Source organism: Liolophura sinensis, chromosome 7, assembly GCF_032854445.1.
Source record: "Liolophura sinensis isolate JHLJ2023 chromosome 7, CUHK_Ljap_v2, whole genome shotgun sequence".
Classification (NCBI taxonomy): domain Eukaryota; kingdom Metazoa; phylum Mollusca; class Polyplacophora; order Chitonida; family Chitonidae; genus Liolophura; species Liolophura sinensis.
The window spans coordinates 30,568,995-30,589,602 of NC_088301.1; the positions used below are offsets into that span (position 1 = coordinate 30,568,995).

At 39.8% G+C, this 20,608-nt stretch overlaps 1 protein-coding gene across 1 annotated transcript; it reads right to left on the reverse strand.

Moving 5' to 3' along the window:
* Positions 1 to 8,270: 8,270 nt before the first annotated feature.
* On the reverse strand, positions 8,271 to 19,960 carry LOC135471521 (BTB/POZ domain-containing protein 19-like). The gene is made up of 7 exons (XM_064750786.1): positions 19,780 to 19,960; positions 19,248 to 19,473; positions 18,854 to 18,907; positions 18,280 to 18,408; positions 12,990 to 13,121; positions 11,821 to 11,946; positions 8,271 to 9,908 (listed from the first exon to the last, which is right to left on the reverse strand). Exons 1-7 carry the CDS (start codon positions 19,860 to 19,862, stop codon positions 9,783 to 9,785), a joined length of 876 nt encoding a protein of 291 aa, XP_064606856.1. The 5' UTR covers positions 19,863 to 19,960; the 3' UTR covers positions 8,271 to 9,782.
* Between the last annotated feature and the right edge of the window lie 648 nt (positions 19,961 to 20,608).

Consider the following 20,608-nt stretch of genomic DNA (forward strand, 5'->3'; position numbering starts at 1 on the left):
AGTCTTACAATACTCTCGCATTTTCCCGATACACCATGACCATCTCTGGGAGTACATCCTTACATTACTCTCGCATTTTCCAATCCACAATGACCATTTCTCGGAGTACAGTTTTACATTACTCTGGCATTCTACCAATCCACCATGGTCATCTCTGGGAGTACAGTCTTACATTACTCTCGAATTTTCCCAATCCACCATGGTCATCTCTGGGAGTATAGTCTTACATTACCCTCGCATTTTCCCAACCCAGCATGACCATTCCGGAAGTACAGTCTTACATTACTCTCGCATTTTGCCAATCCACCATGGTCATCTCTGGGTGTACAGTCTTACATTACTCTCGCATTTTGCCAATCCACCATGGTCATCTTTGGGAGTATAGTCTTACATTACTCTCGCATTTCCCAATCCACCATGATCATCTCCGGGAGTACATCCTTACATTACTCTCGCATTTTCCAATCCACAATGACCATTTCTCGGAGTACAGTGTTACAGTACTCTAGCTTTCTGCCAGTCCACCATGACCATATCTGGGAGTACAGTCTTACATTACTCTCGAATTTTCCCGATCCATCATGACCATCTCTGGGAGTGCAGTCTTACATTACTCTTGCATTTTTCCAATCCATCATGGTCATCTTTGGGAGTACAGTCTTACATTACTCTCGAATTTTCCCAATCCACCATGGTCATCTATGGGAGTACAGTGTTACATTACTCTCGAATTTTCCCAATCCACCATGACCATTCGGGAAGTACAGTCTTACGATACTCTCGCATTTTGGCAATCCACCATGGCCATCTCTGGGAGTGAAGTGTTACATTACTCTCGCATTTTGCCAATCCACCATGGTCATCTTTGGGAGTACAGTGTTACATTACTCTCGAATTTTCCCAATCCACCGTGGTCATCTATGGGAGTACAGTGTTATATTACTCTCGAATTTTCCCAATCCACCATGACCATTCCGGAAGTACAGTCTTACATTACTCTCGCATTTTGGCAATCCAGCATGACCATCTCTGGGAGTGCAGTGTTACATTACTCTAGCATTTTGCCAATCCACCGTGACCATCTCTGGGAGTACAGTCTTACATTACTCTAGCATTCTGCCTATCCACCGTGACCATCTCCGGGAGTACAGTCTTACATGACTCTGGCATTCTACCAATCCACCATGACCATCTCTGGGAGTGCAGTCTTACATTACTCTCGCATTTCCCAATCCAGCATGACCATCTCTGGGAGTACAGTCTTACATTACTCTCGCATTTCCCAATCCAGCATGACCATCTCTAAGAGTGCAGTCTTACATTACTCTCGCATTTCCCAATCCAGCATGACCATCTCTGAGAGTGCAGTCTTACATTACTCTCGCATTTTCCCAATCAACCATGGTCATCTCTTGGAATATAGTCTTACATTACTCTCACATTCTGCCAATCCACGATGACCATCTCTAGGAGTACAGCCTTGCATTACTCTCGCATTCTGATAATGCACCATGACCATCTCTGGAAGTTTAGTCTTAAATTTAACTCACCAAATAAATTCCGCATATCCCCAGAATTTTCTCCGAGAATATGTAGTTAACCCTGTCAAATAATTAAATAACTGTGTCGGAAATGGGCACAAATGGCATTTGCTGATTTCACAATCAGTTGCAGATCTTTACTATTCATGAGATAACTGTTTTTGATTCCATTTGTAGGGATTGGATGAGAGAAGTATTATCACAAAAGAGCTTTTCTTAGATTCTCTTGCGGAATTAATCGTGGGGAATTCTAACTGCTCTGTCTGTATTCTGTACCGAATGATGTACCGAAAATGAAGGTTGTCCGTTAGGTGCGATGCATATTTCGTGCCACTGATACTTTTTTGTTTGTGTGCCACATGAACGAGGTGATAGTGAGTTGACGACAAGATGCATGAGATGGTTGTAAAAATATAGGAACGCAGACAGGCTGGAGGTGGGGGGTGGGTGGGGTTGGGGGGGTGGAAAGTCGGTGGTGGTAGGCAGTTGCCTTAGCTTGTGGGTAGGACTTCACGGATGATTGCGTGACACCAACACCCCTGAGCTCTCTCTGGTGTCTACACACAACGGTTTACTCGCACGCACACTATGAAAAATGCCAGCTTAGCAAACCACCTGGGAGACTTCAGGAATTACATCTTGTCGCCCAGCAGAAAAAATCGATCACAAACTTGTCAGTTTTAGTTCCATTTGTTTTTCAGGATCGGGCCCTCTCCGCATTCATTGACCTAACCTGTCATTGTACACCCTATTTGGAAATAAACTCTGTTTCGCCACCAGTGGATCATAAACTCTGAGGCTCTGAAAACACCAAGAGCTGGAGATGGTTGTCACCAAGATACACTGAATTTCCAGGTATTTGTAAACATATTTATGCCTGATTGAACAGAACTGTGGTGTTAGATGCAGGGTTAGTTTGACGACTGATTATATTTATTTTTTTATTTATTAGATTGGTGTTTTACGCCATACTCAAGAATATTTCACTTACACGGAAGAAGAAACCAGGCAGAGACCGGCAAACCCAGGCAAACCCATGACCATCCGCAGGTTGCTGGAAGACCTTCCCACTTAAGGCCGGAGAGAAAACCAGCATGAGCTGGACTTGAACTCACAACGACCGCATTGGCTCCTGGGTCATTACGCTGCGCTAACCAACTGAGCCACGGAGGCCCCCACCCCCACCCCATGACTGATTATACGGAACAATATTCAATAGTAGTACATGTAGGAAGTTTATTCTTAATAAATATATCTTAATATCTAATGAAAAAATAGAAATGTCGCAAAAATGAGCATGCTGTCAGTACTTATGAATGCAACAAGATGAGAAAGCAAAGAGTTCATAACTGTCATAAAAATCTTAGGGCCGCTTTTTACGTAGGTATACGTTAGGTTACGTAGGTGACGTATGTATAAGAAGGTAACCTCTGTTCTAGTGAAGAGGGAATAAGGTGGGGCCTGTGTTCGGGTGCTGTAGGTATAAGAAGGTGTTAACCTCTGTTCTGGTGATGAGGGAACAAGGTGGGGCCTGTGTTCCGGTGACGTAGGTGTAAGAAAGTGTTAACCTCTGTTCTGGTGATGAGGGAACAAGGCGGGACCTGTTTCCGGGTGATGTAAGTATAAGAAGGTGCTAACCTCTGTTCTGAACGGAAGAAGGTGGGACCTGTTTGCGGGTGATGACGGAATAAGGTGGAACCAATCATTGGGTGACGACGGAAAAAGGTGGAGCCTATGTTCGGATGATGACGGAACAACATGGAGCCTGTGTTCGGATGATGACGGAATGAAGTCGGATCTATTTTCGTGTGAAGACGGAACAACGTGGGAGCTATTCCCGGGTGATGACGGAATAAGGTGGAACGTATGTTTTGTTGATGACGGAATAAGGTTGAACCTATTTCTGGGTGATGACAGGATAAAGTGGGACCTGTTTCCGGGGGATGACGGAACAACGTGGAACGTATTTCCGGGTGATGACGGAATAAGGTGGAACCAATCATTGGGTGACGACGGAAAAAGGTGGAGCCTATGTTCGGATGATGACGAAAGAAGGTTGGACCTACTTCCGTGTGATGACGGAACAACATGGAACCTATTTCCGGGTGATGACGGAATAAGGTGGAACCAGTTACCGGGTGACGACGGAACAAGGTGGAGTCTGAACGGAAGAAGGTGGGATCTGTTTGCGGGTGATGACGGAATAAGGTGGGACCAGATGACATCGGAATAAAGTGAGACCTTTTTCCGGGGGAAGACGGAACAACATGGAATTTAAATTCGAATGATGGCGGAATAAGGTCGGATCTATTTTCGTGTGATGACGGAACAGCGTGGGACCTATTTCCGAGTGATGACAGAACAAGGTGGAACCTATGTTCGGATGATGACGGAATAAGGTCGGACCTACTTCCGTGTGATGACGGAACAACATGGTATTTCCGGGTGATGACGGAATAAGGTGGAACCAGTTACCGGGTGACGACGGAACAAGGTGGAGCCTATGTTCGGATGATGACGGAATAAGGTCGGACCTACTTCCGTGTGATGACGGAACAACGTGGCACCTGTTTCCGAGTGATGATAGAACAAGGTGGAGCCTGTGTTCGGATGATGACGGAATGAAGTCGGATCTATTTCCGTGTGATGACGGAACAACGTGGGACCTATTTCCGGGTGATGACGGAATAAGGCGAGACCTTTTTCCGGGTGATGACGAAATAAGGTGGGACCGATTTCTCGGGTCGGCTGACGAGATTAGGTGTGACCTATTACCGAGTTGCCTATGTTCGGGTGATAACGAAATAAGGTGAGGCCTATTTGCGGGTGATGACGGAATTAGGTGGAATATATGTTCGGGTGATGACAGAATAGGGTGGGGCCTATTTCAGACCTTAATGTGATAGTGTGTTTTAACCAGTATATACGGGTCAGCACCGTGCAGGAGTCATCATATATAACATGACCAATAAAACATGCCACAGCCACCAAATATATCTTAATATCTAATGAAAAAATAGAAATGTCGCAAAAAATGAACATGCTGTCAGTACTTATGAATGCAACAAGATGAGAAAGCAAAGGGTTCATAACTGTCATAAAAATCTTAGGGCCGCTTTTTACGTAGGTATACGTTAGGTTACGTAGGTGACGTAGGTATAAGAAGGTAACCTCTGTTCTAGTGACGAGGGAATAAGGTGGGGCCTTATTAATGCGATAATGTGTTTTAACCAGTATATACGGATCAGCACCGTGCAGGAGTCATCATATATAACATAACCAATAAAACATGCCACTTGTTCAAAAGCCCAGCGGAAATGATGACCAGCATGTTTAGCGTTATATAAATAATAAATATATTGCTCTTTTCATACAACTATATTTTTACCTCTCATTAAATTAAAGCTGTACATAAAACCGGCTTTCACCTTACGCACGCACATACTAAATGGTCCCGAACTACATGTAGGCCTAGAATATAAGTGTAAGCAGTCTCTAACATAGGCCAATTGAATTTCTGATACAACTGTACACAGAGTAGATAGAGAGAGAACAAAGCAACCCGTTAACACGCAGGTGATACATGGCTTGTAATTGGGTACCCTTCCTTATATCTCCGCGGGTAAATTCTGAATCAGACGTAGGCTCAATACTCATTGTTTGCCGAAGACAATTGTGTACATGGCTGTTCAATATCGACTGAAAAGCGTCTGGTCTTATTACGTAGGTTTAAAGGAAAGCTGAAGTGGGCCCGGCACAATAGCAGCTAACAAGCACTCGCTCTGTAACTCTTGACAGATAACCACTAGTCGGAGCTTCAAGTAGGAAGAGCTCAGCTTTGGTTATTTCCAATAAGTACACATTACATCCTTTGTGTATCGCTTCCGTATCACACTCTGAGCACTTACACTTTCAAGGGCAGTTCATTACTGCAGTTGTACCTGCGTTTTTAATGCAGAAATTAATGATTTAAACAACATAATGCCCTGATGGACATTTCCGCAGCTCATTGCTGTAGTGTATATGGGCCTGTTGGTACTTCATGAATGGACTTTAGGACCTATATGTAAACTTTGGAAATGAAACATGTCGGGTAATTAAATTATCAAAATAAAATAATCAACCGCTACTTGACATATTGTTAGGTACGTCATTATAATATCCCAGGCTATTTGTCAAACAGACCCTTTCGAGCATACACATAAGGTATTAAGGTGGTGCCGACTGTGAGTTCCTACCTGTGAAAATGAGCGTATGTTCTTATTTATGTTGCTCAAACCTGACGCAAGCCTGTATGTAGCTGGGTTGTAAACCACCCAAAGCTACACCTATAGCTGCTTTTTAACCAAAACAGGAATTATACCTAACCTAAACCGCATTATCTCAAAGCATCTGTTCAAGATTCACCAACCGATGACTGGATTATGACGAAGAACACGTCATCACTAGAGCATAAGGCTGATTATAGGTAACCGAGTAGCCTGAACTATATGGAATACAGAAGGTGGATTTGCATTACTGAACGGACCCATAGTATCCTAATGCAGAAGTGATAAATGTGTAGGTCTATGACGCTGGGATTTGCGTTCGGGGTGGGGGTTGGGGGTGGGAGGTGTAAAATATCACATCTAAGCGGGGATACTGACAACGATATGGTTGCAGAGATAAAAAGATTGCCATTATTAAAGTGAGATGAATCTAATCAATGAGGACCTCATCGTAAAATGAGTCCTCCGGTTCCTAGGAGTTTCTCACATATGCCAATTATGGCAACAATAAAAGGCAAAATAACCCTTTCATCCTTCAATTCGCGAAAGCCAAAAAATTGTGTTCATATTATCCACACAGATTACAGGATTGAATAGCACTGTACATTCGGCTAAACCTAGACTTGTGTTAAACGTTAACTTGTACTGGATTCAACGCAACCTTGCATCAGTTTAACATGGACTTATACAGGTTATCAATTGCCAACTTCACCATTGTACATACTTCTAATAATCATCGTGCTAAATATACAATGAAATAAATCAACTTACCCCTTCATTACAGTACCAGCACGGTCCATTTCTAACCAGTGTTCATGTATATCAGTGAACAGTGCAGCAAAGATACCGCTTACACTAAAGACTGGAGAGAAGCCATGAAGTTACAGCATACTGTAAGCTGTCATAAGTATCGGCTTGTAGATGTTCCGCTCTTAGACCAGCAGCGTGAGTCATTCACCACTAGAGCGGATCGCCAACAGCTCAGACCGGCGAGATCCAATCGGGTATATCCCTCTGCTCTACACACGTATGGGCCCAGGGCAGATGGGCCTGGTCATAAAAAAGCTATCAGAGGAATTACTCTATTCCATCACCTGATGACTACGTATGAATGGCTGCTGGTAAGGTTGGCGCGAATTCTGGCCATGCAACGACGATGGTGGCTAGCTGGCCAGCGAGCCGTGTCGACAGGCGATAGCGTATGTCTGATTACAGAAAGAAGTCAGCACTGCTTAGCTTCATTGTCCTGTATCTGAATATCGAAGAAGTCAGGCTGATGGCTTTAGCAATAATTTATTATCTGGGATCAAGCCTCCGAAATTGTCCCCAAAAAGATAAGCGAATACAGCAAGTTAAAGGAACACCCTAGCTGTTAATAAAATTCTCGAATCTGAACCATCTTGAATCAATGCTAAACCAGCTGGAAAATCTATATGGATTTTTCCGGCAAGCATCGCTAGAGTGTCGTGTGTGTTTTTTCTCTCTACACGTTGGCTTTGTACATGAGAGTTTATTACTATGGGTTACAAGGAAGACTTGGGCTGTGTTGGCGCCGACAACATATAGTAGCCGATAGGCCGCTGATCCATCTTTGTCCAGGAAACATGCCCCATGAAAACACTGCACCCTAGGATGGGGGACTTTGGAGCCCATCTTCTGGTGATTCATCGATTTCGGATCAATGGGGTCATGTGGAGTTTTTAACAATGCTGTGGTATTAACGCTGATATCGCCACGTATAACTGACACCTTGGAAAGTTGTGTTTTATGGTTGAAATAAGCTGTCAAAGGTGTAACGGTCAACAATAGTCTGAGCGTGGGTCACGTTGAATAAAGCGAGAAAAACAGGCATATTCTACGTCACACGCTCCTTTGGAATAAGCGGTTTAGAGCCTAATAGGACTACGGCATCCTGAACGGACAACAACCTTTGTAATTGAGTCTAGTAGGTTTCTCTTTTTTCTGGGTCACAATTATCGACTCTACATTAAGTCAATACAGTAACCATTTGCATGGTCCTGCCTAATTTATATTTTTTAATTTGCAACTGCACTAACGCGAAGGGATCAAATCTTAAGTATAAAAATACAACAATAATCAAATTATCAAGGTATTTCCTTATATATGTGTACAGTTTTAGTTACGCGTTACAGTGATAATTTTCAAGTAATCCATACTTGACGATCAGGTGGATTTATGCCAGCTGCAATGAAATATCCTAACCTAGAATGTTTACGTCTATAAAGAAATATCAAGAGAGCAAAACAAAAACAAAAAACACCATTCCGTTCGGACAACCTTGAAGGCAGCTAACAATGGATCTCGGCAGATTGAGGTTCGCTACCGACTTAGATCGTAACAGATGAAGTAACATGGAATATGAAAGTCTTTGAAACCATAGTGCTCTTTGTCTTCGTCACAAGATGTTATATACACCGAGTCACAACGAAAGGTTGCTACATCATAAGACCCACTGGGTACGTGCCGATTCAGTCAGATTTCTGCTACTGTTTCCCGTATAATGTAAGGAATAACTGTAAAATGACTCAAAACACAAAACTATCAAGTCTGACATAAATAAGCAAATGTTATATTACATATCCTTCGGTAATCTTTATCATAAAAATACATACTGTCTGGGTGTCGGTAATTCCCAGATATCACAAATGTGCTTTCATTTTGGTGGAGACTTAACTCATAACTTTATGTCTATTTTCTGGGATTAATTATTTTTTTTTACAACTTATCACTTAATTCTTAATTTAACGTATGATTGTGGCCAGGTTTAATGGGTGGAACAAATCGGAATACTCAACCTAAATCACCACCTTTCGCCAGGTACTTGACAAACCTCTTGATTTAATGCGATTCTCTAATTATCCATACCTGCATCCTAGTCTGTGACCCAAATAGCTGAATTAGCCAAATGAATTGGACAGTATGACAATAATTATTAGTACTTGATCTCAACTATAAAATGCTGGAATGACCAAGGTGGGTTAGAACTCTCTGTGCCCATATTACTTGAGAAAACGGGTGTCAATGTCTTTTAGTCAAAAATCTAAGGAGGTTTCGAATGCACAACCACAGCCACAAATATACAAACAGATATGTGTCAGAAGTCACTCTGACTCTAAGATTGTTATTTTTAGGTTCTATTTGCTTAGTGGTCAAGACCCATGCTCAACCATGTATACCGAAAGAGTTTTGGTCTCATTTACATGTACATGTAGTTTGTGAGATCTCACCCAAACCGATATCCTGAGCAGGTGTTTGTCTCAAGGTAAGATTGTCACTCCTATCCATATCATGCAGAGACTTCCGTTCATTAGTCAGTCTTCAGAGGTATTATATGTTAATACTGATCAGGTCCAATAGTGGGTAAGAGCTGAGTTACAAGACACATACAAGAAGAGGTTTTGGTCCACTAGTAGGTAACAACTTTGCTTCTAAGCACATCCTTAAGAAGTTTCAGAGCAATAGTAGGTAAAAACTTTGCTCCGAGCCACATTCTAAAGAGGTTTTGGTCTACTAGTATTTGGGAATTGGTATCTGATTATTGACCCAGAACACCCATTTTGGTTGATGGCTTGTATATGAATTTCTATTTTGACGCATAGATCGAATCCACATCCTGACAAGGTTTTGGTTTTATAATGGGTAAGAACATACCCCAAACCACATTCTAAAGACAGTTTGGTTCAACAGTGGGCAAGAAATTACTCCAAGGCTCTGCAGACATTTTGAGACCATAATAAAAACTTCATGGCATAAGATTTATGAAGAGTTAGTTTGTTTCCCAGAAGAACCCATCATATGGTTCAAACAATGAGAATCCTGAAGATGCCTCTACCCCCAAAGTGTAGAGTACTGGGGCAGAGTGTCATAGTTTCAAACCATCTGCACAGAAGTTGTAAATGGTTGAAAGCAAAAACAGAAATTTAATGTATTCACAGGATACAGGTTCTGCCATTCAGGACTTGTCCAAGCTACTGTGTGACTCTCTCTTCAGTGTTCCTCTCCGTCTAGTTGTTAGTGGACATCCCTTTTCAACTTTTTTGAGAGCATGAAATTTCCAGGCGTATGAGAAACATTCCATCTGAAGAAAATGAAACAGACAGAAAATGTGTAATATTTGGTTAACAGAAACCTGAGCAGTTTGTTCAAAACTTTCACATGATCACTATTACTTGCACAATACAGCTACTATGTACACACATTTTAAATCAATTCATTCAGCTTTAAGTCAAGAGGTGTGTCTTGCTTCCCTACACTAATTAATCTCGTCATGTACGTGACAACTTCTTAAGAAGTCCTTTAATACCCAATCAAATAAACACATGTGCAATTTTCAGATATTTTAAATACTGTCTCATCAAAAACCTGTGCATTTAGATCATAAAACCATAACCTTATCCACATTCTGACAATGACAAACATCAAAACCCATGTAAACTGCAATCAGATAATTACATATAGCTCTTAATTCTTATTCAAGTAATAACACTTATCTACCATTCGCATTTACAGCTCTCCTTCTGATAATTATTATTATAGGCCTATAGGCTTTATGAATCTTAATAGTCATGAAGTCAAATTCTGGTGTTTACAGCTGATTGATCTAGGGCAAATTTAGGGCAAATTTTGATATTTTAATTTACCGCTGACTGGTCTATGGCAAATTTTGGTATATACAGCTGACTGGTCCAAGACAAATTTTGGTATTTACAGCTGACTGCTCTAGGACAAATTTTGGTATTTACAGCTGACTTCTCTAGGACAAATTTTGGTATTTACAGCTGATTAATCCTCACCATATTTTGGTATCTACAACTCATTAACCTACAGCAAATTTTGGTATTTACACCCAATTGATCTACAGCATATTTTTTGGTATTTACAACAGATTGATCTACATCACATGTTGGTATTTACAGCTAACTGATCTACAGCATATTTTGGTATTTACAGCTGTATGATCTACATCGTATTGTGGCGTTTACAACTGTATGATCTACATCATAGTCAGGTATTTGCAGCTGTATAATCTACATCATATTCTGGTATTTGCGGCTGTATGATCTACATCATAGTCAGGTATTTACAGCTGTATGATGTATATCATATTCTAGTATTTGCAGCTGTACGATGTACATCATATTCTGGTATTTGCGCCTGTACGATCTACATCATATTCTGGTATTTACAGCTGTATGATCTACATCATATTCGGGTATTTACAGCTGTATGACATACATCATTTTCTGGTATTTAAAGCTGTATGATATACATCATAGTCAGGTATTTGCAGCTGTATGATCTACATCATAGTCAGGTATTTGCAGCTGTATGATGTATATCATATTCTAGTATTTGCAGCTGTATGATCTACATCATATTCTGGTATTTGCAGCTGTATGATCTACATCATAGTCAGGTATTTGCAGCTGTATGATCTACATCATAGTCAGGTATTTGCAGCTGTATGATGTATATCATGTTCTAGTATTTACAGCTGTATGATCTACATCGTATTCTGGTATTTGCAGCTGTATGATCTACATCATATTCGGGTATTTACAGCTGTATGGTCTACATCGCATTCTGGTATTTACAGCTGTATGATCTACATCATATTCTGGTATTTACAGCTGTATGATCTACATCGTTTTCTGATATTTACAGCTGCATGATCTACATCATTTTCTGGTATTTAAAGCTGTATGATCTGCATTGTATACTGGTATTTGCAGCTGTATGATCTACATCATATTCTGATATTTGCAGCTGTATGATATGCTTCGTATACTGGTATTTGCAGCTGTATGATCTACATCATATTCTGATATTTGCAGCTGTATGATATGCTTCGTATACTGGTATTTACAGCTGTATGATTTATTTGGAGAAGGTTTCTTACTATTCACAGCTCTATAGTCTAAGCTGTTTTTTTTCTAGTTATTACTTTAGAGCTGTCAGTCTTACAATTACATCTTGTGACAATCACTTACAGGAATGATTTTGTCCCGCTTGTTTTCTTCCTCCAGTTTTGCCAGTTCTTCCGGGGAAAGAAGTGGAAATCTGACATGTTTCACCACTGACTTTGTAACTTCACACAGAGGCTTGGACAAAACCACCTACAAGCATAGTTTTCATGAACATGTGCAATTAAAAAAAAACTGACAGATCTTACAAATAATAATAATAATATAAATAGCAATTACACAATTAAACATTAAAGTGATTTCAAAGTATCACGTGCCTTAATCATTGAAGGTGTATATGCTAAACTTGAAAAACCGAAACAATCTGTTAAAACTCCATGCATTCATACAATGTGACTTGTTATGCTAACTTGTGAGATTGATCAGAAGTGTGAACTATCATGCGATGTTGGATGAAAACCACAAATCAACTGCAACAAAGAGCAAAACACGGTGCCTTTTGATTTCAGAACTCGCACGTGCATGTAATAAGTTATTTTGAAAAATCACTTCACACGAACAAGAATTCACCATTTTTCTTCCAAAGTACAGTGTAATGTGATAATTATTCTGGTATGCATGGGATGGCCTAATCTAAAACACTTCTGAAGAAATTATAGCCCATGGTTCATAGAGTGCCAAGATTTCACTCTACACTCCACGCTCATACTACACAGGCTTCCTGGTCTGAAATCTGAGTGAGAAACTGGATTTGGATGACAACATCTGATATAACCAATGAGCACTCACAGAATGACTGAATACACAGAAAACTCTGAGAGACCTCTGAGATAATGAGATTAAAAACATGCAATAACCATGACCAACATGTCTTGAACATAAACTGTATCCAACTATGCTTCAAAGGACCCACTAATTCTTTCATCACTTAATTTGACATTGTAAGTTTTTTTACCTGAATTATACCCCCTAATTTCCTCCCTTTCCATCCCCACCCCAAACCTGCTAGACACTCCCCAATAGTTGTGTGCTGTATTATTGGTCTGCTGGTCTTAGAAACTACAGATCAATATTGTGAAACAATGAAACAAGGCCTGTGTTGCAATCCATAAGACATGTCTTACCTGTGGAAATGCTGTCAACATCTATATGCCTCTCAGCAATAGCACATGTATTAATTCTACAAATATTAGGTCATTGATGCACATTACATTGGTATCATTGTAGAGACTTACTGAATTGACATTTGCCCATTCCTTCACAGCCAGGAAGATATCCATTTCATCTATATCCAGATTGTCACGCATCAAAATGGCTGACAAGGCTTCCTCGCCTAACTCACTGAATGACTTTGACTTTAGCACTGTCTGAAATACAAAGAAGAGAAAGTCAACTTTAGTAAGGGGTACAGTAGAACATAGTGCAATTCCTTAAGAACACAGGCCTATCCTACTGGAATGACGAAAATGCTTTTAAATCTTAATACAGAAGATCTGATCCAGACAATGGATTTCAATGACAACATTTTCTGGAAGTATATGATATTTCAGCATTTACAAATGTACAGTCATAATACACTTGAATCTTTAATCATACAGCCAACAAAAAGGTCTTGATTTGTAAAGACTCATAGGAATTAAGATGTAGTAAATTATAAAGCAACTTTGTTGAATGAATCTGCCTTAAAGATGAGCATATAATGACAACTGGTTGAATGAATATTTCCCTAAAAGATTGGCATATTATGACAAACTGGTTGAAAAGACTGGCAATCATGTATTATGACAAACTGGTTGAATGAAATGACTTCATGTTTGGTTAAATGGCTGTTGATAGTTTTGTTAGTCCTGCTTTCATAACAACGTTTACCCCCATTCAGTGATTTTTCTGTGACTTCTTCCACATGCATAAAACAATGCAACAGGGCTCTTTTTTGGTCAGAAACTGTGTACTTCTTGTAAAAAGAGACTTTTGATAAGTTAAACAAAATCTTAACATGCAGAAAGATATTGATACAGAGTTGCTTCCATGGATCTGACAAGTAGGTCCTTTTTTTTTTTTGTTTTTGATTTTATGAAAGGTCTATTTGGCATTAGTACAACTGGTGCAAAGTTATTTCCACCCGAACTATTTATTTTTGTCTTGTTTCTGTCCTTTCTGGTGTCTCACAGTGGGTGTTGTGCTCTACCATATACATGCATGTGTATGTTACACATGTAGATATACAAGTAAATGTGCAAGAGTGAAGCTGTAGGTTACATCTTGTTAGCGACTGTTTTTGTCCCATGTTCGTAAACCAAAAATCAAAATATTATATAACCATGTATAACATATTTTGCAACTGTATTTAATGTTAGCTACGTTCATAACAGATGCCAAAATATCTGTGAGAAGACTGCTTCTGGAAAGTACATGAAAGTCTGCACAAGATATCAACTGTATCCTATTATTTCACCTCCATTAGCAAAGAGTTCATGTGAAGTCATACTCCATCAAATTCATGTGCAGCAGCTATTAAACTGCTTTGCCTCAGGCACGATTATATTTCACTGTCACACTGAAGTCATCATTTTTATACCAGACTAAACCTTGCCGCAGAGCCTTAGTTTTATAAGCACAAAAAACCTTACTTCAAATACAGACACAAACATGCACTCACCACACAAAACTGTCTTAATTTCAAAAAAAGAAAATGGATATATTTCACAATGACTATAAATGTGATAGAAGCTTGTGTTTTAAAGTCAGGCAATTCACTTTTCATTGACATAAAAATAATAAAGTGATCTTGCTTGAGGCGATTATAGTCAATAAACCGTGCTGCCATGCGAGCAAGAGAAACAAAGTGGATTAGGAAACCTCCAATGGAAGATGATGAAGCAAACACTGATTTCAGCTCAGATAAATGCTCTGTAGTCCTGTTTAAAACTATTTCATGTGGCAATGTAATACACATGTAATTATGATTTTTTTTAAAATGACTGCCATCAGTTGTTTTATACATCAGCCATGAAATATTTAATAACTTCTTCAGCATGATATCAATCATGTTTCACTGCTTTGATAGAAAATATGTGAAACTGAGCTGTAGCATTAAACTTTTAGACAGAACCGTTTACTTATCACCATATTCAGTACCACAGAATCAAAACAGCTTCACAAAACAGAATCAAACCATTCTCATCAGTACAGAATCAAACCATCTTCATCAGCACAGAATCAGGCCATCATCATCAGTGGAGAACTGATTCATCGGACACAGAATCAGACCTTCTTCATCAGCACAAAATCAGACTATCCTTATCACCACAGAATCAGATCATCTTCATCAGCACAAAATCGGACCATCTTCATCAGCACAGAATCAGACCATCTTCATCAGCACAGAGTCAAAACATCTTCATCAGCACAGAATCAGACCATCCTTGTTCAACACAGAATCAAACCATCTTCATCAGCACAGAAGCAAACCATCTTCATCAGCACTGAATCAGGCCACCATCATCAGCACAAACAGGCCATCATCAGCAGCAACAGAACCAGGCCATCATTATCAGCATAGAATCAGACCATTCTTACCAGCAAAGAATCAGCCCATCTCCATCAGCACAGAGTCAGGCCATCTCCATCACCACAGAATCAGATCATCTTCATCAGCACAAAATCAGACCATCTTCATCAGGCACAGAATCAGGCCATCTTCATCAGCACAGAGTCAAAACATCTTCATCAGCACAGAATCAGACCATCCTTGTTCAATACAGAATCAAACCATCTTCATCAGCACAGAAGCAAACCATCTTCATCAGCACAGAATCAGGCCACCATCATCAGCACAAACAGGCCATCATCAGCAGCACAGAACCAGGCCATCATTATCAGCATAGAATCAGACCATTCTTACCAGCAAAGAATCAGCCCATCTCCATCAGCACAGAATCAGACCATCTCCATCAGCACAGAATCAGACCATTCTTATCAGCACAGAATCAGACCATCCTTGTTCAACACAGAATCAAACCATCTTCATCAGCACAGACTCAGACCATCTCCATCAGCACAGAATCAGACCATTCTTATCAGCACTGAATCAGACCATTCTTGTCGGCACAGAATCAGACCATTCTTATCAGCACAGAATCAGACCATCTCCATCAGCACAGAATCAGATCATCTCCATCAGCACAGAATCAGACCATTCTTATCAGCACAGAATCAGACCATTCTTGTCGGCACAGAATCAGACCATTCTTATCAGCACAGAATCAGACCATTCTTATCAGCACAGAATCAGACCATTCTTATCAGCATAGAATCAGACAATTTTCATCAGCACAGTATCATATGATCTTCATCAGTGAAGAACTGATTCATCAGCACAGAATCAGGTCATCTTCATTAGCACGGAATCAGACCATCTTCATCAGCACAGAGTCAAACCATCTTCATCAGCACAGAATCAGACCATCTTTGTTCAACACAGAATCAGACCATCTTCATCAGCACAGAATCAGACCATCTTTATCACCACAGAATCAGACCATCTTCATCAGCACAGACTAAGACCATCTTCATCAGCACAGTACCAGGCCATCTTCATCAGCACAGAATCAAACCATCTGCATCAGCACAAAAGCAAACCATCTTCATCAGCACAGAATCAGAACATCCGTGTTCAACACAGAATCAAACCATCTTCATCAGCACAGAATCAAACCATCTTCTTCAGCACAGAATCAAACCATCTTCATCAGCACAGAATCAAACAAAATCAGGTCATCTTCATCAGCACAGAATCAGGCCATCTCCATCAGCACAGCATCAGGCCATCTCCATCAGCACAGAATCAAACCATCTTCATCAGCACAGAGTCAGGCCATCTCCATCAGCACAGAATCAGAACATCTCCATCAGCACAGAATCAGGCCATCTCCATCAGCACAGAATCAGGGCATCTTCATCAGCACAGAATCAGGCCATCATCATCAGCACAGAATCAGGCCATTCTTATCAGCACAGAATCAGGCCATCTCCATCAGCACAGAATCAGGCCATCTCCATCAGCACAGAATCAAACCATCTGCATCAGCACAAAAGCAAACCATCTTCATCAGCACAGAATCAGAACATCCTTGTTCAACACAGAATCAAACCATCTTCATCAGCACAGAATCAAGCCATCTTCTTCAGCACAGAATCAAACCATCTTCATCAGCACAGAATCAAACAAAATCAGAACATCTCCATCAGCACAGAATCAGGCCATCTCCATCAGCACAGAATCAGGCCATCTTCATCAGCACAGAATCAGGCCATCTCCATCAGCACAGAATGAGAACATCTTCATCAGCACAGAATCAGGCCATCTCCATCAGCACAGAATCAGGCCATCTCCAACAGCACAGAATGAGAACATCTCCAACAGCACAGAATAAGCCTAAAATCCCCAACATTGAATGAAGCCACACTCACCTGCACGGACATAAGAGAATAAGACCAAATTTCTCTTTGTGAATCATTTTTTTTAGAAAGTAACAGAATCTATCCTTCATGCATTTCACTCTGTAACAGATCTGTCATAAATTCACAAAATTCGCATATTCGACCCGATGTGCCTGAGATTATAAAATATGATACAAGATGTTCTTGTTGGAATAAGAGATGTTCTGAGGTTGCTTTCTGACAAAACAACCACACAACATGTCATTTGGCTGCAAATTACGGGTAAAATGCCTAGACCAGCACATAACAGACACATCATTCTGTAAATAATGTGCAAGGTATTAAAACAGCCCTAAACTTAACATCAAGAATAGGGTGTAATGGACTTTTTCCAGGAGAAATAAATTAATTATGTGACCAAAAAAAGCCAGCACTGCATTTCAATAAGTCCTTTTCTTGATGTGAGGTAAAGAAGTACAGTATTAAATAACCAGGAAAGACAGACCACAAGACATTGAGAATTCAAAATTGACTTGTTTACTTATCCAAGATAGGCAAAATATAGCTGTCTGGCCATTGACATTGTAGCACTATTATATGTTCATTTGTGCCACTGACAATATTTGCCTACCAGCATCTTCACTGCCCCTGATTCCGATGGAGCTCAATGAAAATATTTAATTTCAAGATAACTAAAAGGCAAGAAAACATAAAGAGGCAATAAGACACATGTTTGATAACTAATGTTTCTTGACAAAATCAGAAAAAAAATTTCATCACATATTACCCACTGAAATGCACACATTCCTGAAGTATTCTGTGAGTCTGAAACATGCACACTGACAAAGAACTCATTTCAGTAATCCCTGTATGCATGTATAGGTACGTTAGACAGTCATGGTAATTTGGGAAATGAAGCTCCACTCACTGGTTGACAAAATGGAAGATTTCAAGAAAACTTCTATGATCTGGGACGTACTGTGGGGGAAACTGAATGATGGTGTCAACATTATCAAAAGACATCATATACACAGAAGAAAAAGCTGAAGAAATACAATACCAAGCATATGTATATGTACTTACTGCTGTGTTGCGTTCAATGTAAACCAGTGCTTGCTCCCTCAGGTTGTCTTGGCTATATGTCACAGCTGCCTGTAGGACCTCACACACATTATCACAAGTCAGCTGCTTCACCAGGTAGTCCACACACACCTGCAGGAAACAAAACAACAAACAAAAATATCACACAAGATTATAACCATATTAAATGCAAATGTTACAAATTTACTCCCTTCTGTTTTACATTTGTTTTACAGGAAAATACCAGAATAAATTTCTTTAAATTACTGCTTCCCTGTATTTGCACCCTGAAAGCTAAGCCTTATGGTAACATCTGAACAAAAACATATGTATTCTCTTTACTACTGGCACTGAAATCAGAGAAATCATTCATAAAAACTAAAAGAAATTTACAAAACTTTTCCTTATGGAAAGAAAACTCAGTACTGTCCCCTAATACACTGTAAACCACAGAAAATGCATCATATATCTAAATGAGCATGTACTCTTATTTGTATTTATACACAGATATCATGTAAAAGTAGTCCCATATTAAAATTCTGACATAGGCATTATATGGACCGCACTGCCACTGTACCTTTCTAAGTTCATCAAGTCCATATTCTAAAGCTGTGGCCAATACATCTATTGCCTGAAATTTGATTGAAATTAAAAAAAAAAATTAGATAAAATACATCAAGAAATAAAGTAAATAAAATACATGTATACAACATTTTGTATATTTTGTACACTGTACTCTTTTGATCCATTGGTGAAAAAATATCTACCACCCATTTGCATTAGAAATATATAAATACTGGAATAGGATAAATTAATAAATTAGTGACACTGATGCACTGTAAATTAATGAGAAATAAGTACTGGTAAGTAGAGATGTGATAAAAAATATCATGTTTGAAGAACAGGAAAACAGTACCACAATCCTCCTCCACCTCATTCTTAATTTGCAGACTGAATTATGGTCAACTTACAGAATCTTTTTTGAGTGTGACACAGTTTGTGTAGATAAATTCAAGAACAGACAAGAAGACATCCGGGGACATATCAGAGAGTACAAAGGGAACGTCTTTCTCTGGAGATCCATTTTTCTGCGACTGGTCAGCAAACATGGCCCCAAAGACAGGGCAGCGTGCAGCTAGTATACATTTGTGAGCATAAATGTTTTTCCGGTTAGGCCCGATCACAAATCGAATGTCACTGGAAAAAGACATAGGCCTATACAGAATTGTACTACCATATATATTTGAAACACTGAAAACTTACTATTAAGATACCAGTTTCTCACTCGGACAAATAACTTAAATTAAATCAGTCTTAAATACTTTAAGTTGAGTGCAGGTCAAGTTAGAATTATTATCATTCCTTACATAATTATTTTAACACTTTAGATATATTCATGGAGATTTTAATCATGCAGTTGGCTGCCGTCAGATGAAAGTCAAAAGTTGCACTGCAATGACAATGATGAGCCGCATAGAACGGATGTACCACAAGGATGCTCACCTGTGGTCTTTGCTGTTCACCAACTTTTTCATCTCTCGTGCAAAATCAGAGATGTCGCCTTCCATGTGGCCATCACCCGCCATTTTTCATTTAGTTTTAGTTTGACTTAAATGTGAAAGTTATCAACTGAGCTTGGCTATGGTGAAAGGCAAATGAACGAAACATAGCTTTTGTTTATGGTCGTCAAGTTATCGGCGCGCACCAGCGGAAGTTGTACTCGCGGCTAACATCTCTCTAGTCGCCGCGCGACATGTTGTGGAGAGTTGATTTCAGCTTAAAAGATGGTAATGCTTGTGACTGAGACTCATTTGTGGTGTAAAAATTATTCTAACTGTGCTAGTTTGATTTGATATCTGCATTTGGGTAAACATTAGCATGAGAATGTCATTGCGAGTGGAAATAAGTTAACCTTCTGCTGAAGATTTTGCTTAATCGTCATGACCGTTCATCAGGACTGGAGCTCTTGTTTACCCGTAGTCCAATCTGGCGTAGATATGCATGATCCACTCCCCTCCCCCCCCCCCCCACCCCCTCACTCACACATTTTTCTGTGCTAGAATTTGATCCGGCAGGAAAAGCAAAATATAGTGTAGTTCATTATTTGACTCCGTGCATGTACGTCTTTGAATGGCTGAAAATTCGTCTGTACAACAATCCGCAACAAGGTCGCGGGGCTTCTGGGGCAACCCCTGAACCCTTGTCTGTTGTGCTCGGGTAGATTCTTGAACAACTACTTTTTATCTTTTAAAATTTGTTTTTTACGCCATGTCGCTTTTTAAGCCTTTGAACCTTAACCATGTCTCGCTGCCCCAACTTTGAATGTCTGTTC